Below are 19,076 nucleotides of genomic sequence, written 5' to 3' on the forward strand. Positions count from 1 at the left end.
GAGTGGGCTTTTGGGCTACGGTGGACATCCAGGACATATTAACTTAGGCTAATAGGAAAAATATGCCAAGGCAATATTTGTGGGATACATTGCCTGAATTCCGCTTAAATGGATTCCACCATAAGTTTTACGAAGATTTTGGAGACTACACTATACTCTAACAGTTAACAAGAAGCAGGAACCAAGTAGCAATGTCCTTAATGGTCTTTTTTGAGTATTTTAAGGCAAGCAATATCTTGCCCTAAAAACATGAATTAATAGCTTCAAAAGTCAAAAACATTTAAATGCCTGTTTCATTTATTATGTATTTTATCTTTATTATTATTTTTGATTATTTCTCACTAATGCAAGGCACGTTCCTTGTTTGAGTGCATTAATTGGCATCCAGTGCAGTTGTAGACTATTTGTGTTTGAATTTCCGGGCTCTTTATTAAGCGAGCCGCCGCGTTTGTTGCCTGACGGAGGTGGGCTCTGTCCTTCTGCAGGCGTTCTGCTTTGCTTCCCTCTCCGTTTAGTCCCCATTCCTTAGCTTTATCTGCTTATGAACTTCGTGAGCACGCTTCGAACCTCCCTACGTTCCAGGGGGATGTGAGTTTATACAGCCTATGAATCACAGCCCTGCTTGGAACCAAAGGAGCTTCCTAAACGCCTTTGGCTTATTTTCCATTTCTTCAAATATTTACCTGCTTGTAACGCTTCTGCACTTTAGGTTTCCCTTAGATTCTTATTTCATCTCTGTGATTTGATACCGTTTCTTGAGAGTTGAACCGACTTGTTCGCTATTTGTAATACAGTCAGTGATCAGTACTGTGATTTTCTAGTTTGAATGATGTACTTACCTTTTTTTGTGTCTTATTCCACCTCAATGATGTGTTCAAAATGTGTGGGAAGCTTGTCGATGGGCGGAACATACTGGTACTAAGTCGGCACCCGCATAACTAGATATACGGTTCTAACAAATCACTCACGTTTGGGCATCGCCTCTGATGCTTCTTGCGGTTGCATGTGCTCCAGTTATTTGCAATTTTGACACAATGATAATTGGTTTTCGCCTGTCGAGGCGGCGTTTTGAAGGCTATCCCTAAAAACTATCATGGGGATTCATCGCATGCGCAGAAAGCTCTATTCCTCAATCACTGTTCGTAAGAATAGTTGCCTCACAAACTAAGCCAGTTGCTAAACCACTGGACTTGGCATAGCTTCGTTCAGTCGCTTTCGTCATTCATTCCTACTTGCCACTTTTGCTCCCAAGGGGCTAGTCTCCGCTTCCTTGAATGTAGTGGGGGCACATTTCTTTACAATCCAAACGCGTACTCTCATTTCTCCACATATTCAACCATCCACGGTGGATGTCCTCACTCCATGCTGCTTAGGCTTAGTAACCAGTTGGTAAAATCGAGTTTGCCTACTTCTCCTAACAAGGTAGGTTCGAAGTCCTACCGCATAAGTTGGGGAGGGCATGAACAAACGAAGGGATTGCTAGATTTAACAGAAGTGGGGTGGAGAGAACGCCAATGGCACAGACGGTGGTGGGAACCTCGAAGCTGGGCGAATCGATCGAATGCCGTCCCATTCTATGTCCACTCAAGACAAAAAACCTGCAACATTGACTAATCCCTTGTTTTTTATCGTATCGATGCTCCATATGGAAGAAGCTCCTCCCCCTCCGCTTTTTTACTTTCACCGCCACTAAATCACATACATGTACAAACTTCGCAATCAGTGAGGCTTACTGCGTTTAGACCAAAGGGCTTGGAAGTAGAGTTTGATAAAAACAACGACCACCCTACAAAAGAGGTAGCACCATTAACTAAAGCACACACCACGACCTCATTCACCTAGCCGAGCAGATTAGCACGGCGCAAGTTCACCAGAATTCGCAGCATGTGCTACTGGCCTTCTAACAACAACTTTCGTATAGACCTCGAACTCCGGTTTAGGACTATATAGGCCAACTATCTCGAAAGCACTTGTTTCCCGCTGTGGGTCTAAACCTTGAAGTTAGTTTAGTTACAAAGACCATGACTGTGTCATTGAGGTCGTGGCACAGGCGTGCCGGCTGTTCAGAGGCTGGGTGGAGGGGGACGACTGTGAGGTAATGCCTCGCGGTGTGAGACCACAAACGTTTTAGGACGAAGTCACAGTGTTTACGCGATAAGTGTACAAAAGGTGTGATCATATTTCTATTCGTAGGTTCATTCCGCAAACGAATACACCAGCTCCTGCGGTAGTAACAACCCCAGTAATTAGCCATTTCCAGTGAAGCTAGAAAATGCATCCACATCTCTTCCAAAGAGAATTAATACTACAAAGAAGACCGAAATTCCCTCATTCAATTTTGATGCATTTAAGTCAAGTCAACTACTACACGAATGAGGTTCACAAAGTGGTATGGTAAACCTAAGGACGCCAGACGGTCGGTCGGTGAGCTAGAGAGGAGACCATAAACACTATCACCTGTCCGTTGTGTTTACCATAATATGATCAAGTAGAGGCAGTAAGTGGCAGAAATTATAAACAGGGTCCACATAATAGGCAAACTACTCAAAGTTCCAGGCTCTCTCACACAGTCTCTCCTCCATAAATGCAGGGGTTTTTTAATATGAAAGGAAAACAAGGGCTGCAAAAATAGGGCAAAAAATATGAGGAGTCAGAGAGGTGTTGAAAGGCACTCAAAAGATTGTTCTAAACGAGTGGGGGAGGACACTCCTCATCACTGAAGTTTTCATCAATAATTGCCTCCACATCAGTATCAGTGGCGCCATCGTAAGGACGGCAGTGTTCTGTCGTGGAAACGCCGCCGAACTCGTTGCTTTTGAAGGGCATTGCACGTCGTTTTACCGCGCGGGAATCGAATTCAGTAGTCCCATTGACGCCTTGAAAACGACATATTGAAGAAAGGAGTTCTATGTTGTCTAGACAAAAAAGAATGGGTGATCAGAAGTAAGGTTTGAAAAGGGTCACCCGTAATGGGTGGTGTTCTGAAAGGAGTAACGCATGAGAGAGGATAAAATTTTAAGGTAGTTTTTAAGGAACATTTGAATTGGAAATAAATTACGTTTCTGTCTTCAGCATGAAATTTTGGGGGTACACTATTCTGTCCTTCGTGAATTTCACGTAAACATTTTCTCCTTACATGTTAACATTGCCTGTACAGGTTATCACATCACAAAGTTTGAGCAGCTCAAAATAGTCTTATGGACCTTATAATCTCGCAAATATACGAAGCTCCGTTTTATCCTGTTTTATCTACGACGTCCGGGACTTCCATTAACTAGTTCGTAAATGTAACTCATGATGGTTTTTTGACCAGATTGCTAACACCCACTGCTTTCTATACACAACGAAAGCAGATGGGATCCAGCGTTTCATCTCTCATGGAAGTGTTCTAACCTTACACGAAAGCATCAAAGGAATCTAAGAGTTCCTATTAAAAAGCTGTTCTACAGAAAAAGTGTGTTAAATCAAACGCAGACGGTGAGAATCGGAGGCAATTTTCTTCACAACGCACGAGACCAACATTTCCTGCAACCACGCGACTCGGAATTATTTTGATAAAGTAAGTCAGCAAGACCCGAAAGATGTCCACCTATGGTGTAAGAAATTATTTCAGCCATCTACGTATTCAACAGCTAGGACACAAAAGATGTAATACTACAGGTTTTTGATTAAAAATACACGTCGGTACTACGTTAACATTATGCCATACATAGGTATTGTTTTCCGGATCTATGTCCAGGTAACGATTAATCGTCGTAACTACCACTAGATTTACTCATAAAAAACTTTTACTGGCTTGCTAGCAAAGGGCAGCTACTAATGAAGGAAGCCTCCATTTTTAATAAATCAGATGGCTAACAACAAAGCCGATAGCCTGACTTAAAATTGTTAAAATTGTTCTTATTTCAATAAAGTATAAGCCAGGTGAGACAGCAAGACAACATCCGAGAACATCAGCGATGGGTCAAATGCGCACAAGCACTTACCGGGAAACCTCGAACCAAGAACAGCCAATTCCAGCGGAAGTCGATCGAGAAGACTCCATCTCAACCCATCAATGAGAACTTCCTTCACTCGATGCGCGTTAGCAGATAACTCACAGGAGGCTCTCAACGCCTCTAGTGAGTCACGTAGTCGCGCCTCTACCTGCTTCGATTGAGGCGCTTTGAGGGGCCGAAATCTGCTACCAATGGCACCAGCCGCCTTGAGTGGAGGCCAAATAGCGACGGCGCGGGTCGCCACCATGGCAGCGTAGTGACTTCCAGCCGCACAAGTGGCACCAGTAGAGGAAGAGGAGGAATTGCGGTCCGCAGCGGGGGTAAGGCCGAGACGCCAGTTCATTCCACCAGAGAGGTGGGCATCGGCCCATCCTACTTGAGAGCTAATCCATTCCAGAGCCCCAAAGGACTCTGGAGTATCATGAAAGGCCAAGTAGTTCTCGTGCAACCAGGCTACCACGTCATCGCCAGTCAGACCGCTATGATCTAGGACTGACTGAGGGATGGAAGTTAGCACTTTACTTTGGGTACAAATAGCTACTGAGATAAATAAAAGTAGAATTGCCTTGGAGGGAAATGCAAATATTAGTTGGATAGAGAGTTACATAAAACTATTTCTTCAAATTGTTTAGTACTATGTACCGAGGTTGCAGTAAGAAGTCAAAATTCCCGAGACTTAAAATACGGATTTATTTAAGGGTCTGACGTGAGTGGAATATCGAAGGAAAATAATCAAACATACCTCAGGGTTGAAAGACAAAGGAGCTCGCTTCCAAGTTTGCAAATGAGGAGGAAGAAAGGACTCACTACATGGGGTAGAATCACTAAGTCCTGCAGCAAAGGAAGAAAGAGTACAAAAAATTACTAATTCAAATTGGCTAAGGACACAAATAGTATTATCTGTAATCATTTTAAAGTCGACTGTATGGAAGGGCGCACTTTTAGCGTGAAGAATTTTCCCCAACGCATGAAAAACAGCAAGTCCTGAGTCACGTTCGTATAGATCACTGCCCAGCCGAAATTCGTTGTTTGACTTCATTTCTAAATAAAAAAAAATATTTACTCTAAGGGAAAAATCGAGAAAACAAGCACCGACGATATTAAAAAGGAAGCAAGTATAAGACAGAAAGTAGGTCAGAGACTGAGAAGGAATGAGTAATGAAGAGGACCAACCGGGCATGAGAGCAAATTGAAGGTTATTGATAGCCAGACGGATGTCACCAGAACTGGAAGCAGCTAACCGCTGAAGGAATGACTTTGGAGGTGCGGGAACACCTGTCTAGAATGAATCAAATCATAATAGTAGTAGAAGGCGGATTTAAAAAAAAATCGCACTAAGAGTTTGACGAGAAATACAAATGCTAAAAGGTGGATGAAAACAAGAAAGAAAACCTATTTTGAGTGGTGCTCTGCTTAAATACTGAAGCATGTCAAGTAGTACATTCCACGAGCGAGCTACATGTATGTATATATGTACTTGATGATCGGTGCCACAAATGACAAAGAGGAAATAAAGGGTTCATTGCAGTTATTACTAAAAATTAGTATCAGAAATACCTCATTGGATACGAGCTCCACAACACGGGAAAGCGCCTTCGTCATGATTAACGGTGCAACAGGATTGAACTCAATCAAATAAATTCCCAGTTCTTGCCTAAGCCATTCAGGGAAAAGTCTATTTAAAGTAGCATTGTCAAAATTGCACATAACAGGATTCCCAAAACTGTTAATGGACGAGGATTTAGTGAATACAAAAGCCAATAGAGTAGGCACAAGGATGTCCGACAGAGCTGAACGGATGCATTTGTGAAAGAGAGGCGGTTTATCACTAAATCCAGGCGATAAGCTCTTTAGAAAGAAAAAAAGCAATAATAAAGCGCAAGCGTCAAGAACTTGAATCTAGAGGTTTGCTGAGTATAATGACTTCAAGAAAACATTATCTACATTCAGAAGTGAATAGTTGCAAAAAAGAACAATCCTTCCCTATATTTGCAAACACACCTCGATAAGCACCACGTGTGGAGCTTCGGATTGCTGCTTTGGCGCGGAAAGATTAAAATCAATACTCAATTCATCACCAGAACCACAGTAACGAGTTGATTTAAAGAGAAACTCTTCAAACTGTTGCATTCCACTTGAAGCACCGTCACCGCTTTCCCAATCACTTTCTGTCCAAATAAGGGGGGGTGAGTAACCCAGTGTCCGACAGACCGTCAGCAAGCACGTTGATTTGGAACTGCCCGGAGGTCCAGTAAGAACTATGACGCATTTATTCCTAGTCCTTACATTCATGCACACTTCTGTAACTTCCCGCAGTTTACTATGGTGGACAGCTAACTCCTTCTGTTAGAAAGAATAATAATAGAATTCAATTTCCAATTACGGCACAATTCGGTGCGTACAAATCAGACCAAATCTCGGAATAAGCCTTCGACAATGACGTGCGTTGCGGAGCAAAATTACCGTACCATCTCTCAGCAGCACTACTCTGCTTTTTAAGGGAGGATTTTCCTATGGCCATCATACAAAATCGGAGAACACCACCACATAGGACGAACACGAACACCGCAGCATTAATTAAAGGTTGAGGCAGACAAAATATGTTAGTACAATGAAACAAATCCAAAGGGATTTAAAAGAAAAATACGCTATCAAAAATTTAGGGACCTAACAAGAATTTATTTACATTGATGGGGTTAAACTAGGCACATGAGAGATCATGCTTAAAATATGTTCAGATTTTACAGCAGTCGCTGAAGAATAGTATTAAATCTATAAGTCATTTTGCCATTTTAAAGTGTTTGCATTATGATACAGCGTAAATAGTAAATTGTTCTTGAATAAGTATGCCGATGTAGCAAATTGCGGAAATCAATGAATCTCAAATACTAGTTGCTCTAAAAAATTTATTCTAGTTTAATTTAATCACAATTTCCTTTTAATGGCATTTGTAAGCCCAAACACTTTTTTGGAAAACACCAACGACCCTCATCTACTTCTTGGCTAGCACTTATTCTAGCACTAGTAGTTAACACATCTTTTCCCTAACCTAATATTTTTTGCCATTTTACCATGCAGATATATTTAGAAATAAATCCTTGTTTATATTGATGGATGGATAATCGTAAGGTAACACTAAAGCATCGACGCTGGCCCTAGCTCCGTCATAGGTCTGCATCCTGTTGGTCTCGATTTTGGGCAAATTTCTTCGATTTTCAAGGTTTGTTAACTTTTGGGTCCTCTGATGGGATTGCCCTACCTCGAACCAACTAAGTCATTCTCTCCAGATGGGAGATAACGAAAATATTAACTCTCTTCTGGAGCGCCTTGTTGGGGTTAGAAAGGCAGGCAGAGGGAGGGTCGTCGAACTGACCAAACAACGCCAGGAAATGGTTAAAGCTCAATTGGCAAGTCAGTAGGTTTTTTTCATTCTTCTCTTTTAGTTACAAGATGTGGACAGGGATGCCCAACCTTCCCTGGCACCTCTAAGTTTTTCTATGCCACCCCAAATTTCATCGAAAGATACGCCTTTGAGTACAGAGGAAATGAAAACCCTAGTAGGTGCGTCGCCACTCACTGGTTCCTTAGTTTTTCAACAGACTCAATTCAACTGCATTTGCAATGAGGCTTTACCTGTCAAATATAATTACAGAATCACATTTCTCTGGAGGATTTGCACCATTAAATGTTATTCGTTAACCGTGAACCGCAGGAAGTATTTGGAGTAACGATAGACGCAGTATCTCTGCAAGAAACACATTTTCACTTAGTATTTTACAAGGAATTTTGGGTCAATTGTAGACGATTCATACCTTAATAGTTGCCCTTAGCGTGTTGTCGGGAATCTTGAGGCCAACGTCTGCAAGTTTCTTTTTTATAATGCCATAGGTCACAAACGTAGACGTTTCAAATCGTTCCAAGATCGCCTCTCGGGCCTGGAATACCAGCCAAAAACACCATATCGTAACTTGTACGTAGAGGTGACTTGTTCATCTCCGAGCGACCGTATGGCTATTTACGTAGATAACACCAAAGCCAACTCTTCGACTTAGCTAACAACGACCACGACAGCTCCACATAAATGTGTTTGGGCAGATGTAACCGTTAGTAACTCTAGCCAAGGCGGCGCAAGAGATGCGCGCCGTTTAGACTTGCCTGATGTAGGGGGCTGCTGGGGTCGCCAAATTCGACTGCAACAGGCGCCACGAAAAGCGGCTGTTTGGGCAGGGCTGAGGGCACGTTGGGCCAGTGAACGTGCAGCTCACGGCCTCCTACAGCGAGAGCCACCTTGTATAGCTCGGATTTCAGCATCTCCCTCTCCGCCTCAGAGCCCGGAGGCGCCGGCTTGCCGCTGTTGGTCATTTGATTGGGCAGTGACGCCAGAAAGGGCTACCAAATGAAATGAATTTAGCGTCAGTTGTCAACACAGCACCCGTCCTAGAACTCAAATAATATCACCTGACAGGCCTTGGTTAACTCCGAGAGTGCCAGGATCGGGTGTGAATGCAGCTTTTCCCGCACAAAGCTGCAGATTGCAGGATCATCCACCATCGACCAGGTCTGTTCTGTAGTGGTGTCGGGTTCCTCTAACTTTTCTGCTATGCCCGCGTTGGCAGTCGGTAACATTTCCGCAACCATGGGTGGAGCGGATTGCATCTGTAACCCTGGTTCGCTTCGATAGCTTTGGGGGGAGCCGGGCTCCTGCTTGAGAACTATTTCAAATAAATAGCTTTCATCGTTGCGCTTTCTCGCATAGCGTGAGATCCTAATCGTAAGGGGAACTCACGGTCTGTTGAGGGGTCATTCGTCGATCTAAGTGAGGCGTCAGCTGACGGTGGGGAAGACAATGTTGGTGTTGGCCCTGCCTGTTCAGCGAGCTTAGCTTTCTTCGGTGACTTACTCTGATTCGGTTGAGAAGCGAGGGGGACCTGCTGCTCATTGGGTGCTCCGGCTGAGAAGAGAGGTGGAGTGGGTCTGTTAGGTGAGAGGGTCTGGCGGGGACTGCCAAGTGGACGGGAAGAGGTGCCACGACCTGTCGACGACGTGCTCTGGGTGCGCACTCGCTTCGACGTTGGCTCCAAAGCCTCCGGCGAGAGACTGAGGCGACAGCGACGTCGTTTGGTAGCCGCCGCTTTTGGGCTTAAGGGAGTCAGTATATCGTCAGAGTCGCTCCCTGAGAGACGACCGGAACACCGTCGCCGTCGTTGTGCAGCATCTGAAAGAGTAAAGCGCAGAATTTTAGAACCGAAAATCCCAATTCTTTTCAATGCACCAATGGCTTAATCATAGGCTGATGCGTCAGGCTCGATCAGAGCTTATAGTGTATTCGGGTAAAGCAAACGTAATAGCATATTTTTGTGGGCACCGGCGATCAAAATTCAGGGTCCAATGACGCTACGAGGTGAGAACAAAAAAGGATTTCTGTGATTACGTCAAATAAGAAAACCAGTTTGGCGAAAAACTAGAACACCACAAGAAGTAGCTAAAGCATTCATGCCAAAACGAGGTAAGCGAGTCCGCCACAAGAAGTATACGCTAAGTAGTTTAATAAAGTCAAGACGCCCATTGAAGAACGAAACACAGAAACTAACCTGCAACAAGAACCTCAAGTTTAAGCTGCGTGCATAGCTGTCTAATTCGAAGTTCCCAATTACATGCGTGCTGATGAACGACATCTTGATATCTAAATAAAAGCGAGATTATTGAAACACATCAGGGAACTAGTTAATAGGCGCGTATAATCAACACATAATTGCAACATAAATAACACAGGGTATTCGGACTCGGAATCCGAGATCCCTGGTGTTTTAAGAGTTAGGACGTATATTGCAATCGCGCATATGCATTACAAAAGTAGCACAAACACTTTTTCAATCAAATCAACATGCCTGCTAATGAAATTCGTGTCTGGCTGTCGAAATTCCCAATGGTTGTTATGCCCTTCAAGACCGGAGGAGATTCGAGTTCCAAGTTGCTCAAGGATTTCAGTGACTTCGAGTGAAGGCAACTAAAAGGGTATTTTTATTCCATAATTTTGTCAACAATCTTGGTCAATTAACTATACATTCGTCGAAAGATGATTTGAAATGACGGATTTGAAGATACATAAACAACGTATCGGCAATTAATTGGCACTAGGATGAACAAGAAATTCTTAGTTAAATATGGGCAGGAAGTTACTTAGAGAGCTTCAGGTAAGGATTAGGAAGTATTAATGTTACCATTCTAGAAAACAGTTAAAAGCAAATAAAGTGAGCTTTTAATGTGGTTAACTAAGAATGGATGCAAATCTAATTCAAAAGTTGTATGGCATACGAGGACACACTTTTGTAATTGACGAAACAGTCTTCCTTGTGAGGTGATCACCCCGGTGAAACACTGCCATCTAAAACAGAAAACAGGAAAGAGAATGAGGATGCATAAATAGAACGCCTCAGGACAGCAAAGTGTACCTCCTTACCACGTAATCACGAGCTCTAATTAGTTGTGTACTCGGAACAGATGCGTGCTCACTGTATGTATTCGGAGGATACAAAATATCACTAAAATCAAGGAGAACCACTTTAGCGATATATCATGCACCAAGGTTGAAATGAGTGACAGGCGATGTGACAAAACGAACAGTGAAGGAAATTGTCGCCACAATCCCAAGCGAAAAAGAAATTGCAAATCAGTTACCTTCTGACAACCCACCAACCACGAATCAAAACGGCCAGTCGATTGAGGACAGGAATAACAGCGGCTGGGGTGACGAGATTTTTGTCTGTTGAGCGCTCACGCAAACATTCAAGCAACTTATCGAATTTGATGACTCGAGCTGAAACCGGAAAGGATTCGTAATAATCAACGCAAAGATAAGCAAAATTAGAAACTTATTTAACGCGCCATACCCTTTAAAAGAAGAACCCGGACAAGGTCTTCTAACGTAGCCTTCTTCTTCGGTTCATTTCCAAATCGAGTCGTTCTGGAATAGAGCGAATGTTCATACAGTTACACCAAGACCATGATTTCCACCTTTATGGCGATAATATAATTAGCACTATCTACAAGAACTTATTCTACTATAATAAATATAACTATGAAAACACACGCAGCATATGTAACGACAATAAATATACTCGTTAGCTTCTTCGTGGAGTGGCGAGAGAAGGAGCGATTCCCAGTTATCTCTGGTGAATTCAGAGCCATTGTTTGTAGCATGCTCCACAGAACACATGAGAACTGAACGATGCTCGAAGGCGTACATGGGCTACACGTTTAAAATTTTGAGCGTAACCTTACCTTATGTGTTCTGAACCTGGCTGGTTTCCAGGGTACTAAATAGAGTTGTGATAAGTACCTTAGATCATCATCATTGTCTGCTGTTTTTCGCCGACTTGCGGCACGTTTTGCTCCAAATATCTCAGCCTCAGAACGCATCCTTACGGAAACCACAGTTGCCTTTGACGGAGTCATCGAGGTGGTAGACATATCGCCATCATGAGGCCCATCAGTGAGTTCAGATACTAAAGGATAGAATGCATAGATAATACGAACCACAAAAATGGAACGAACAAACCCACGTTTTATGGGTTCCTTAACGCTGTCCATTATGAGAGGACCATTTTTTAGAGGTACAAAATGACACTCGTCTACCAAGAAAATATGGGTATTTTACCGGACCTACCATTTACAAAATACCCTAGAAGTGATGCCTCCTTTTTTGCTGGAATTGATCTAAGCGTGTAAGAGTCCCTATGACAAGATAATCACAAAAACAACACGAACTTTTTCTCCGAACTGGATTTAACGTTATCCAATCTTCCGTCACCTACATTGATTTCTAAATGATCCAGTGTAGCTTTGATGCGGGTTCCCCTTATATTTTCAGTTTCAAGTGGTCGTTCCTTAATCCTATTTTTGTGCTAAAGCACATATACGATGATAAACAGGTACCAAGAGAAGCAGTAACTGCTTGGAGAAATCTGGGGATATAAAGCAATCAATCTAAAACGTAAACCATGAGAATTCTCTACCTCCTTAACGACTGTTGGTTTCCAATGACAGATGGGAGAAGCCATGAGAGAAGCGAACCGTAAAGAGAACAGCACGGGATGAAGGACGTGAATGTACGCAAGGGTCAGTAGGCATAGCAAATTGATCCTGCAGCTGCAATGCATTTTAAAATTTGGGATTATCCGCATAAAATAGTTTACTACGCATTTGTAGGTCTACAAATTCAAAATTTCGAAATCAAAGGTTTGCTACGCAAAAACAATGTGGCGAAAGTATAAACATCTTTATTTTGATACGCATATAAGATTTATACCCCTAATTTTGTTCACTCTTGAAAAATTATGCAGTGCATTGGCTGCACAAACCCCGATCTTAGTAAGAGGCTGCTTTGTATCCCATCTATTATAACTTGACACGTAGGCAGGCCTGCAGGTTAAGGAGCTAGCCGTGCCTTTTCTGTACTCTGAACATATATATACATACTCTGCTAGAGTATTTGTAGCATCCTAAGACCCATCTGAGGACAAAGAAGGGCATAATACTCAGGTAGAACATATGTATCCAGCACAGAGTAGGTAAATGGGCTACTGGCATGGCCCGAAGACCAGCCCACTCGACGTAGTACAAAGGCCAATTCAAAAGTCGTTCTTCGCCAACAGCAAGGGATGAATAACCATCGCATTACATAGCCTTCCTCCTCTTCTGAGCGTCGTCACCGGCAATCCCACAGGTGAACCCCCACGTCAGCCATCGCAACGAAGTCAGTGCTTGAAGGAAACACTCAAGAGCAGGCCGTACCTGTCATCAAATTTGCATGCAACTGAGGAGATACCTGACTGCATTGCCACTGATACTTCTTCGAAATTTGAGTAAATCTGGAGTTTCGGCCGGTTTGGGAACTTCATTAAGGAATGGGGAATTGTGCCGGCCATCATGCGTGCCCATATACAGATGCAGAAACACTGGCCTAAAAGCAGAATTATATAGGGGAAGACGGAATCTAATATGGGTTTGTGAAGGAAGGATTTCACGTCTGCTCCTCCTCGAAACGAAACTTTCAGATGGTTCACGACTAGTGTCACTTCAGTTGTTAATAGCTTTCCTGCAGAACACGGGAATGGAATAGATGCCACATGCAGACATATATCTCAACCCTTCTGTTTGGGGTCATTACCATTCTCCCATCCACAGCATATGTACATCTTCCGCTTTTCTAAGGTTTATCACGCAGCAGTAAAAATCAGGATAGATGTCCTTTAGGATCGGGTTTGCTTTCCGCTGCCACCAATGTAGCGGCCCGAGACTCCCTGAAGACGAAAGAAGACACAATACTGGGGCAGAATATGTATATTTGGCACAGAGAAGGTATTTGGGCTAGTAGCATGGCTCGAAGACCAGCCCACCCAGCGTGGTACAAAGGCCAATTCAAAAGTCACTCCTCGCCAATACCGAGGGATGAACAACAATCGTATTGCATATTGTACCTCTGCTTGTTCTAAGGGAAGTTTTAGGGTGCTGCATTAATGGCAGCGGAAAACAGGCAAGACTTTAAAGTACATCCACCTTAATTTTTACCGCTGGCCGATAAGCCTCAGCTCAGCGGAGGAATTGTCTATGCTAAGGATGGGAGAGTCGGTTGCGATCCCAATCAGCCAGGCTCAAAAAGACGTTCACAACAATGACAATCTTGTTCTGCGCACAAATGTTATCAACAACAAAAGTAATTCTAGGCGTGAAACGCCTAAAAAATATTAGTTACGGAGTTGCCTACCATGTCTGTGTGAAAATGAAAAGTGCAAAAACCTTTCTTACGTCTCAACCAGATGGAGAGTACCTAAATGAGTAAAATTGAGCAGCTCTCAAGTGAGAACAAAGTGACAAGAGGAAGAGACGTAAAACCTTGCTCCCAAAAAGTTGTGTTAAATCCTGTCTTGCCTTAATTGACTCTGCCTTTAGGTCAGGGGCCCTACGACTAGCTATGGACACGGGTAATAGCCAACATGTTGCACAGTTGCCGAATTCACTTTCCGTAGAGGACGTATCCTTATGTTTGATGGATTCCCTCAATTCACACAAACCAATGACTAATTGGGTTGGTGAGTGGGTGCTTTCCAAAAGCACAGACCACATTGTGGTAGCCGACACGGAGGCTAATCAAGGTAAACATTGGGTAAGGCACTCAAAAGAAGGAAGGGGTCGTGTAATGCGCTGGTTGTTAATTCGCGTTTTTTCGTAAAGAGCCGCGTTGAGTCCTGGCTACTGAACTTGCGCCGGGTGAGCTGTACTCTAAACCATATCAGTAGTCCCGGAACCTATTTTATGTGCTCTATTCTAGCAATACGCTTTTTTTCGTCTTCAGTAAAGCCTTAAGAAGCTAAAATAATACATGTTAAATGACTTGCCTAATAAAAATAGGCTACAAATGAGCCTGCTGGCCGTCTTAAAAAACAACACATAATAACGTAAATGCGGCCTTAACAAGGTGCTCAAGAGGTGGAAAACAAGCAATTCCGGTGTTAAAAATCACTATTACAAGCACTTTTATGCTACGATTAAATAAAGAGGTAACCTTTATTAGTGGAAATTAGGAGAGCGCATGGATACACCCTACAGACATTTGAAATACCTCGGTGCATAATGGCGGAATTCTAGAGCTAGGATGCTGCTGTGAACGCGTCCTTTTATGATAAGTAAACTTTCTTCCACTAGCAAAGTATTTTATGAGTGAATTTTCCTTGTTGCTTTGCTGCCTTTGCCATCTTTGCCCATGTTTTCAATTTTTAACTTCTTTAAAAACTTCTTTTTACTTGCCCAACCATCTGCAGTAATTAATTTATTTGTTGAACTTATCTTAGCTATGGTTTTCCGCCCTGCTGATAAGTAGCTAACGCTTTCCCGCCCTTTTCGCCGCGTGCTCTGTTTGTTCTTAGTCATGGTATGTTGGGTTCTGCCTGTTGTTCCCTTTTACTAGCTGCAGAATTTTGTCCCTCACCTTGAAAATGTTTTGTAAGATTCGTTGTCGACTATATTAGTGTACTGTCTTAATTGGCTTGGCTCTCAGTCTGAATTATGAATACTAGACCGTATCATATTTTACGTATGCGAACGCTTTTTTGTTTACAGTGATCGGTCGAACTCATTTTTCTGTATGAGAAAGCGTGAAGGAAATTGTTTTCATCATGGTGTCCTCTGTGGCTTAACATCTGTATTTTTCGACCTCATCTGAGATCACCTACCATTTATTGCACCATATGTTCGGGTTTTGAGTGTACTATTGGTTTTGAGACCGTAGAAGTGGACTTGTAATCTTCTTGCTCTATCATTCATTGCATTTTATTAAAATGGTTCTTTATTTTCTAGTTTGCATTACAACCGGTTCAAGTTTTAAATCCAGGCGCCGATGAGGAAAAGGCTGAAACGGCGCGTCTAGTAAGTTACAAATCATTGTTTTAATTTGCAATCTTAGTCTTCTTGTATGGGTGCTATTGCCATAGGAGATTTGGTCAAAAGCACCCTCGGTCCTAAAGGAATGGATAAAATCCTTTTGGCCGGTGAAACTTTCGAAGTTACCAATGATGGTGCCACAATCCTTAAATCAATTGGCATCGACAACCCCGCCGCCAAAATTCTTGTCGGTATGCATTTCCTTCAGATGGGATGATTTTTTCAGAGATGAGCAAAGTTCAAGACAACGAAGTTGGTGATGGAACAACTTCTGTCACTGTCTTGGCTTCTGAGCTTCTTCGGGTAAGTAGACATGTGACGCTCATCTCTTAATATATTTTTCGGCCTTTTAGGAAGCGGAGACTCTTGTTTCTTCAAAGCTTCATCCACAAACTATCGTGTCTGGTTGGCGGGAGTCCACGAAAGTTGCTTTAGACGCACTTGAAAAGGCTGCTAAAATTCACCCAGGCGATGATTCTGGTCGTCATAATGATGCCAATTTCAAAGAACAACTTCTTAGGGTTGCCAGAACTACTTTAAGTTCTAAATTGCTGACCCACCATAAGGAGCATTTTGCAAAACTGGCTGTAGACGCTGTTCTTCGTTTAAAGGGTAGTGGAAACCTTGATGCTATTCAGGTATGTATTTTTGAGCAGAATTATTAACTCATTCATCAACGTTGCTACCGACTGTCCCTTTTTGTGTTAGGTAATTCAAAAGCTGGGCGGCACATTGTCTGACTCTTACCTAGACGAAGGTTTCCTGCTGGACAAGAAAATTGGCGTAAACCAACCCAAACGTATTGAAAATGCCAAAATTCTCATTGCAAACACTCCGATGGATGCTGACAAAATCAAAATTTTTGGTTCAAAGATTCGCGTCGATGCCATTTCCAAGATAGCTGATTTGGAAATCGCTGAAAAAGAGAAAATGAAGAATAAGGTTGAGAAAATTATCAACCATGGTTGCAATGTTTTCATCAACCGTCAGCTGATCTACAACTATCCCGAACAACTTTTTGCCGATGCTCATGTAATGGCCATAGAGCATGCCGACTTTGAGGGGGTCGAACGACTTGCGCTTGTCACTGGTGGTGAAATCGTCTCCACCTTCGATTCTCCAGAGACTGCGAGACTCGGTCACTGCGATCTTATTGAAGAAGTAAGCAGATCATGCCCATAGTATCACAGTTTTTTTAGTTTCATAATTCTACATTCCTTTATGGATTTCTTGTTGCTTTTCAGACAACGATCGGGGAAGACCGTCTCATCAAATTCTCTGGCGTTGCACTCGGTGAGGCCTGCACGATTGTGCTGCGTGGAGCCACCAATTCGATTCTGTCAGAGGCCGAACGCTCGTTGCACGATGCACTCTGTGTGTTACAGCAGACCGTGAAGGATCCACGCACCGTAAGCGGTGGAGGCGCCATGGAAATGCTCATGGCTGAAGCCGTTGCAAAAGCTGCTGCTTCGACTCCTGGGAAAATGGCAATCGCTATGGAGGCCTTTGCAACTGCTCTACGGCGTCTACCCGCTATAATTGCTGATAATGGCGGTTATGACAGTGCCGAACTGGTTTCTCAACTTAGGGCTGCTCATGCCACAGGCACCTCCGATATGGGTCTTGGTAGGTTGAATTAGTATTTGTAGTTCTGTTAAATTTTGGATTGGCTGCAGTTTTCTTGTATTTGGCTTTGTGCAATCTTACGTGACCTTGTTATTCTAATTCTTATTCGTTTAGATATGGAACATGGTTGCATCGCCAATATGGAAGATCTGGGGATTACCGAATCCTATAATGTGAAGCGCCAGATGATCATATCTGCATCTGAGGCTGCCGAGATGATCATCCGAGTAGACGACATTATGCGGGCCGCGCCACGTAAACGCCGCGAACCCCATCACTAAGCTGTCTCGCGTCTTCGTTTGCTCACTGGTTGCAGTGCATTTTGTTATTAAATGGGTCTCTGCGAGTTTTAATACGTACGCTTGAGTTGTCGCGTTTGTTGTGGTTAGGCGTGCGGTGGGTTGCCCATGTGTGGGGCAGCCGCGGTTGAGCAATTGTGGCCCTGAGTGGGCGTTTGGTCCGTTCTATGTAGCTCTCGATAACTTTAGGGGGGGAGGTGGTCTTTGTGTAGTTGGACCGATCAAAACAACTAGTGAATTGGACAGTTGTGATCACAAAAAAGAGGACCGGTCTCCGGGAATACCTGCTACATAACACTTGGATTTTGAAATATGGGAGTTGCCAGTTACTGACTTTGCCCTAGCGTGCGGTTTACAGTACAAATAATTCGTTTGTGTTTGAGGGGGTCTAACATGCTTATGTTTATTGCTCAAATGGGTTTAAGACTTATTTAAATGACTTCATATATGAAGGTCAATTGCGCTCATTAGAGGTCTCACTGATTCGATTGTGTGAAGGTCAATGTTCAGTGCTTAGGCAGTTTTCTGTTATTCCTGGGGAGCGGTCTCAACTTTTGACCAGATACTGTGAGGAATCAAGAGTTATCAATTCTGCTAAGCCTACCTATGTTTACTGGAGAATCGCATACTAAATAAGAACTGCGCAATTGTAAAATAATTTGGGTTTAGGGGGAATGAGGTACAGATAACAGCACTACTATTTATTACTGGTAATTACTGCCATCCAGGACGGCTACTGGTGGTGCATAGCTACTCCTACTCGACTACAACTCACTGCCTACGTGTTTAATTAATACTTTGTGATTCTTTAGGCTTTAGTTAATTAACCTACAATCCCCAAGTCTACTCACACCCACTTTTTATATCTCAACAAATTCCACTAAGATGGAACAATTTTCTAGGTTTTGAAATGAGCATACTTCGCGTCCGATACGTTGATGACCACTTCCTATTTCTTTGTATCGAGGGGGGCGAAACAACCCTCAACGCGTATTCATTTAGCCACTACTGGTCTTCGAATAACGATTTACTGCCATTGTCATCTAATGCGGTGCTCGTGGACACTTTCGTGTCCGCCAAATCCATAGAAGTAGAACAGAATGGGAATGACACCTTACTGGTCAAGTGGAATGAGACTGAGGTAACTCATACCCCAACTTTTCATATTTTCCAGACTAGAAAATTCAGTGTAGACCTATCTAGAACCCAAGCCAACCTTATTTTTCGGAGACTTTTTGCTGGAATTTCGGCAGATGCCGATGAAATCAAGAAGCTCTCATCAGCCAACCAAGAGCTAAAATCACTTGCCGACTCGGCTGTTAAGAAGTACTCCGACTTAGCCGTCGCGAGTGCTGAGAGAGAACAACTCCTCCTCTCAAGGTTCGCTGCCTTACTGGAACGGAGCAAAACTCAAAAGGGCTACGACAGAGTCGACAATGCGACGATTGATTTCGCACCTTGGGAGGATGAGGCTGCTGACTTGCCGAACCCCAAAAGCCTCGTAGGAGAGCGACTCATGGAAACGTTAGCACAGAGGATCCCACCCAAGAGGACTTGCAAACGGTACGTCGCACCGCCGAAACTCAATTATGCTAAAATTTAGACTACCCATTCCCAGATCAGGGATGCCAAGTGGTTTACCGGACCTCGACGAACTAACCTGAACTCCAGAAATCACAATTTCCTTTTATTCCATATATAAAAATCTAGTAGC

The 19,076-nt window shown here is 43.1% G+C and overlaps 4 protein-coding genes across 4 annotated transcripts; 2 read left to right on the forward strand and 2 right to left on the reverse strand. All coding sequences in view use genetic code 11, as the record gives it.

Annotated features, from left to right (window-relative positions):
- Positions 1-2,685: 2,685 nt before the first annotated feature.
- On the reverse strand, positions 2,686-6,519 carry EGR_03596 (Cell cycle checkpoint protein RAD17; the record flags this gene model as incomplete). Its single annotated transcript, XM_024492845.1, has 8 exons — positions 2,686-2,915; positions 3,987-4,494; positions 4,741-4,829; positions 4,938-5,039; positions 5,172-5,277; positions 5,556-5,897; positions 6,000-6,341; positions 6,382-6,519. The coding sequence occupies 8 exons, from the start codon at positions 6,517-6,519 to the stop codon at positions 2,686-2,688; spliced, it is 1,857 nt and encodes a 618-aa protein (XP_024352728.1).
- Positions 6,520-7,686: 1,167 nt separating this feature from the next.
- On the reverse strand, positions 7,687-11,588 carry EGR_03597 (DNA-directed RNA polymerase III subunit RPC5; the record flags this gene model as incomplete). Its single annotated transcript, XM_024492846.1, has 14 exons — positions 7,687-7,743; positions 7,811-7,926; positions 8,150-8,387; positions 8,457-8,710; positions 8,785-9,213; positions 9,590-9,681; positions 9,863-10,005; positions 10,324-10,383; positions 10,459-10,540; positions 10,677-10,815; positions 10,889-10,962; positions 11,117-11,247; positions 11,280-11,503; positions 11,561-11,588. 14 exons carry the CDS (start codon positions 11,586-11,588, stop codon positions 7,687-7,689), a joined length of 2,067 nt encoding a protein of 688 aa, XP_024352729.1.
- Positions 11,589-14,925: 3,337 nt separating this feature from the next.
- EGR_03598 (T-complex protein 1 subunit beta) lies at positions 14,926-17,344 on the forward strand (the record flags this gene model as incomplete). Its single annotated transcript, XM_024492847.1, has 8 exons — positions 14,926-14,937; positions 15,354-15,422; positions 15,460-15,628; positions 15,664-15,740; positions 15,791-16,075; positions 16,146-16,598; positions 16,682-17,063; positions 17,178-17,344. The coding sequence occupies 8 exons, from the start codon at positions 14,926-14,928 to the stop codon at positions 17,342-17,344; spliced, it is 1,614 nt and encodes a 537-aa protein (XP_024352730.1).
- A 465-nt stretch (positions 17,345-17,809) lies between these two features.
- Positions 17,810-18,965, forward strand: EGR_03599 (hypothetical protein; the record flags this gene model as incomplete). Its single annotated transcript, XM_024492848.1, has 4 exons — positions 17,810-17,815; positions 17,836-17,929; positions 18,265-18,503; positions 18,537-18,965. The coding sequence occupies 4 exons, from the start codon at positions 17,810-17,812 to the stop codon at positions 18,963-18,965; spliced, it is 768 nt and encodes a 255-aa protein (XP_024352731.1).
- Positions 18,966-19,076: the final 111 nt, after the last annotated feature.

Source organism: Echinococcus granulosus (assembly GCF_000524195.1).
Source record: "Echinococcus granulosus chromosome Unknown EG_S00019, whole genome shotgun sequence".
NCBI classification, from domain to species: Eukaryota; Metazoa; Platyhelminthes; class Cestoda; order Cyclophyllidea; family Taeniidae; genus Echinococcus; species Echinococcus granulosus.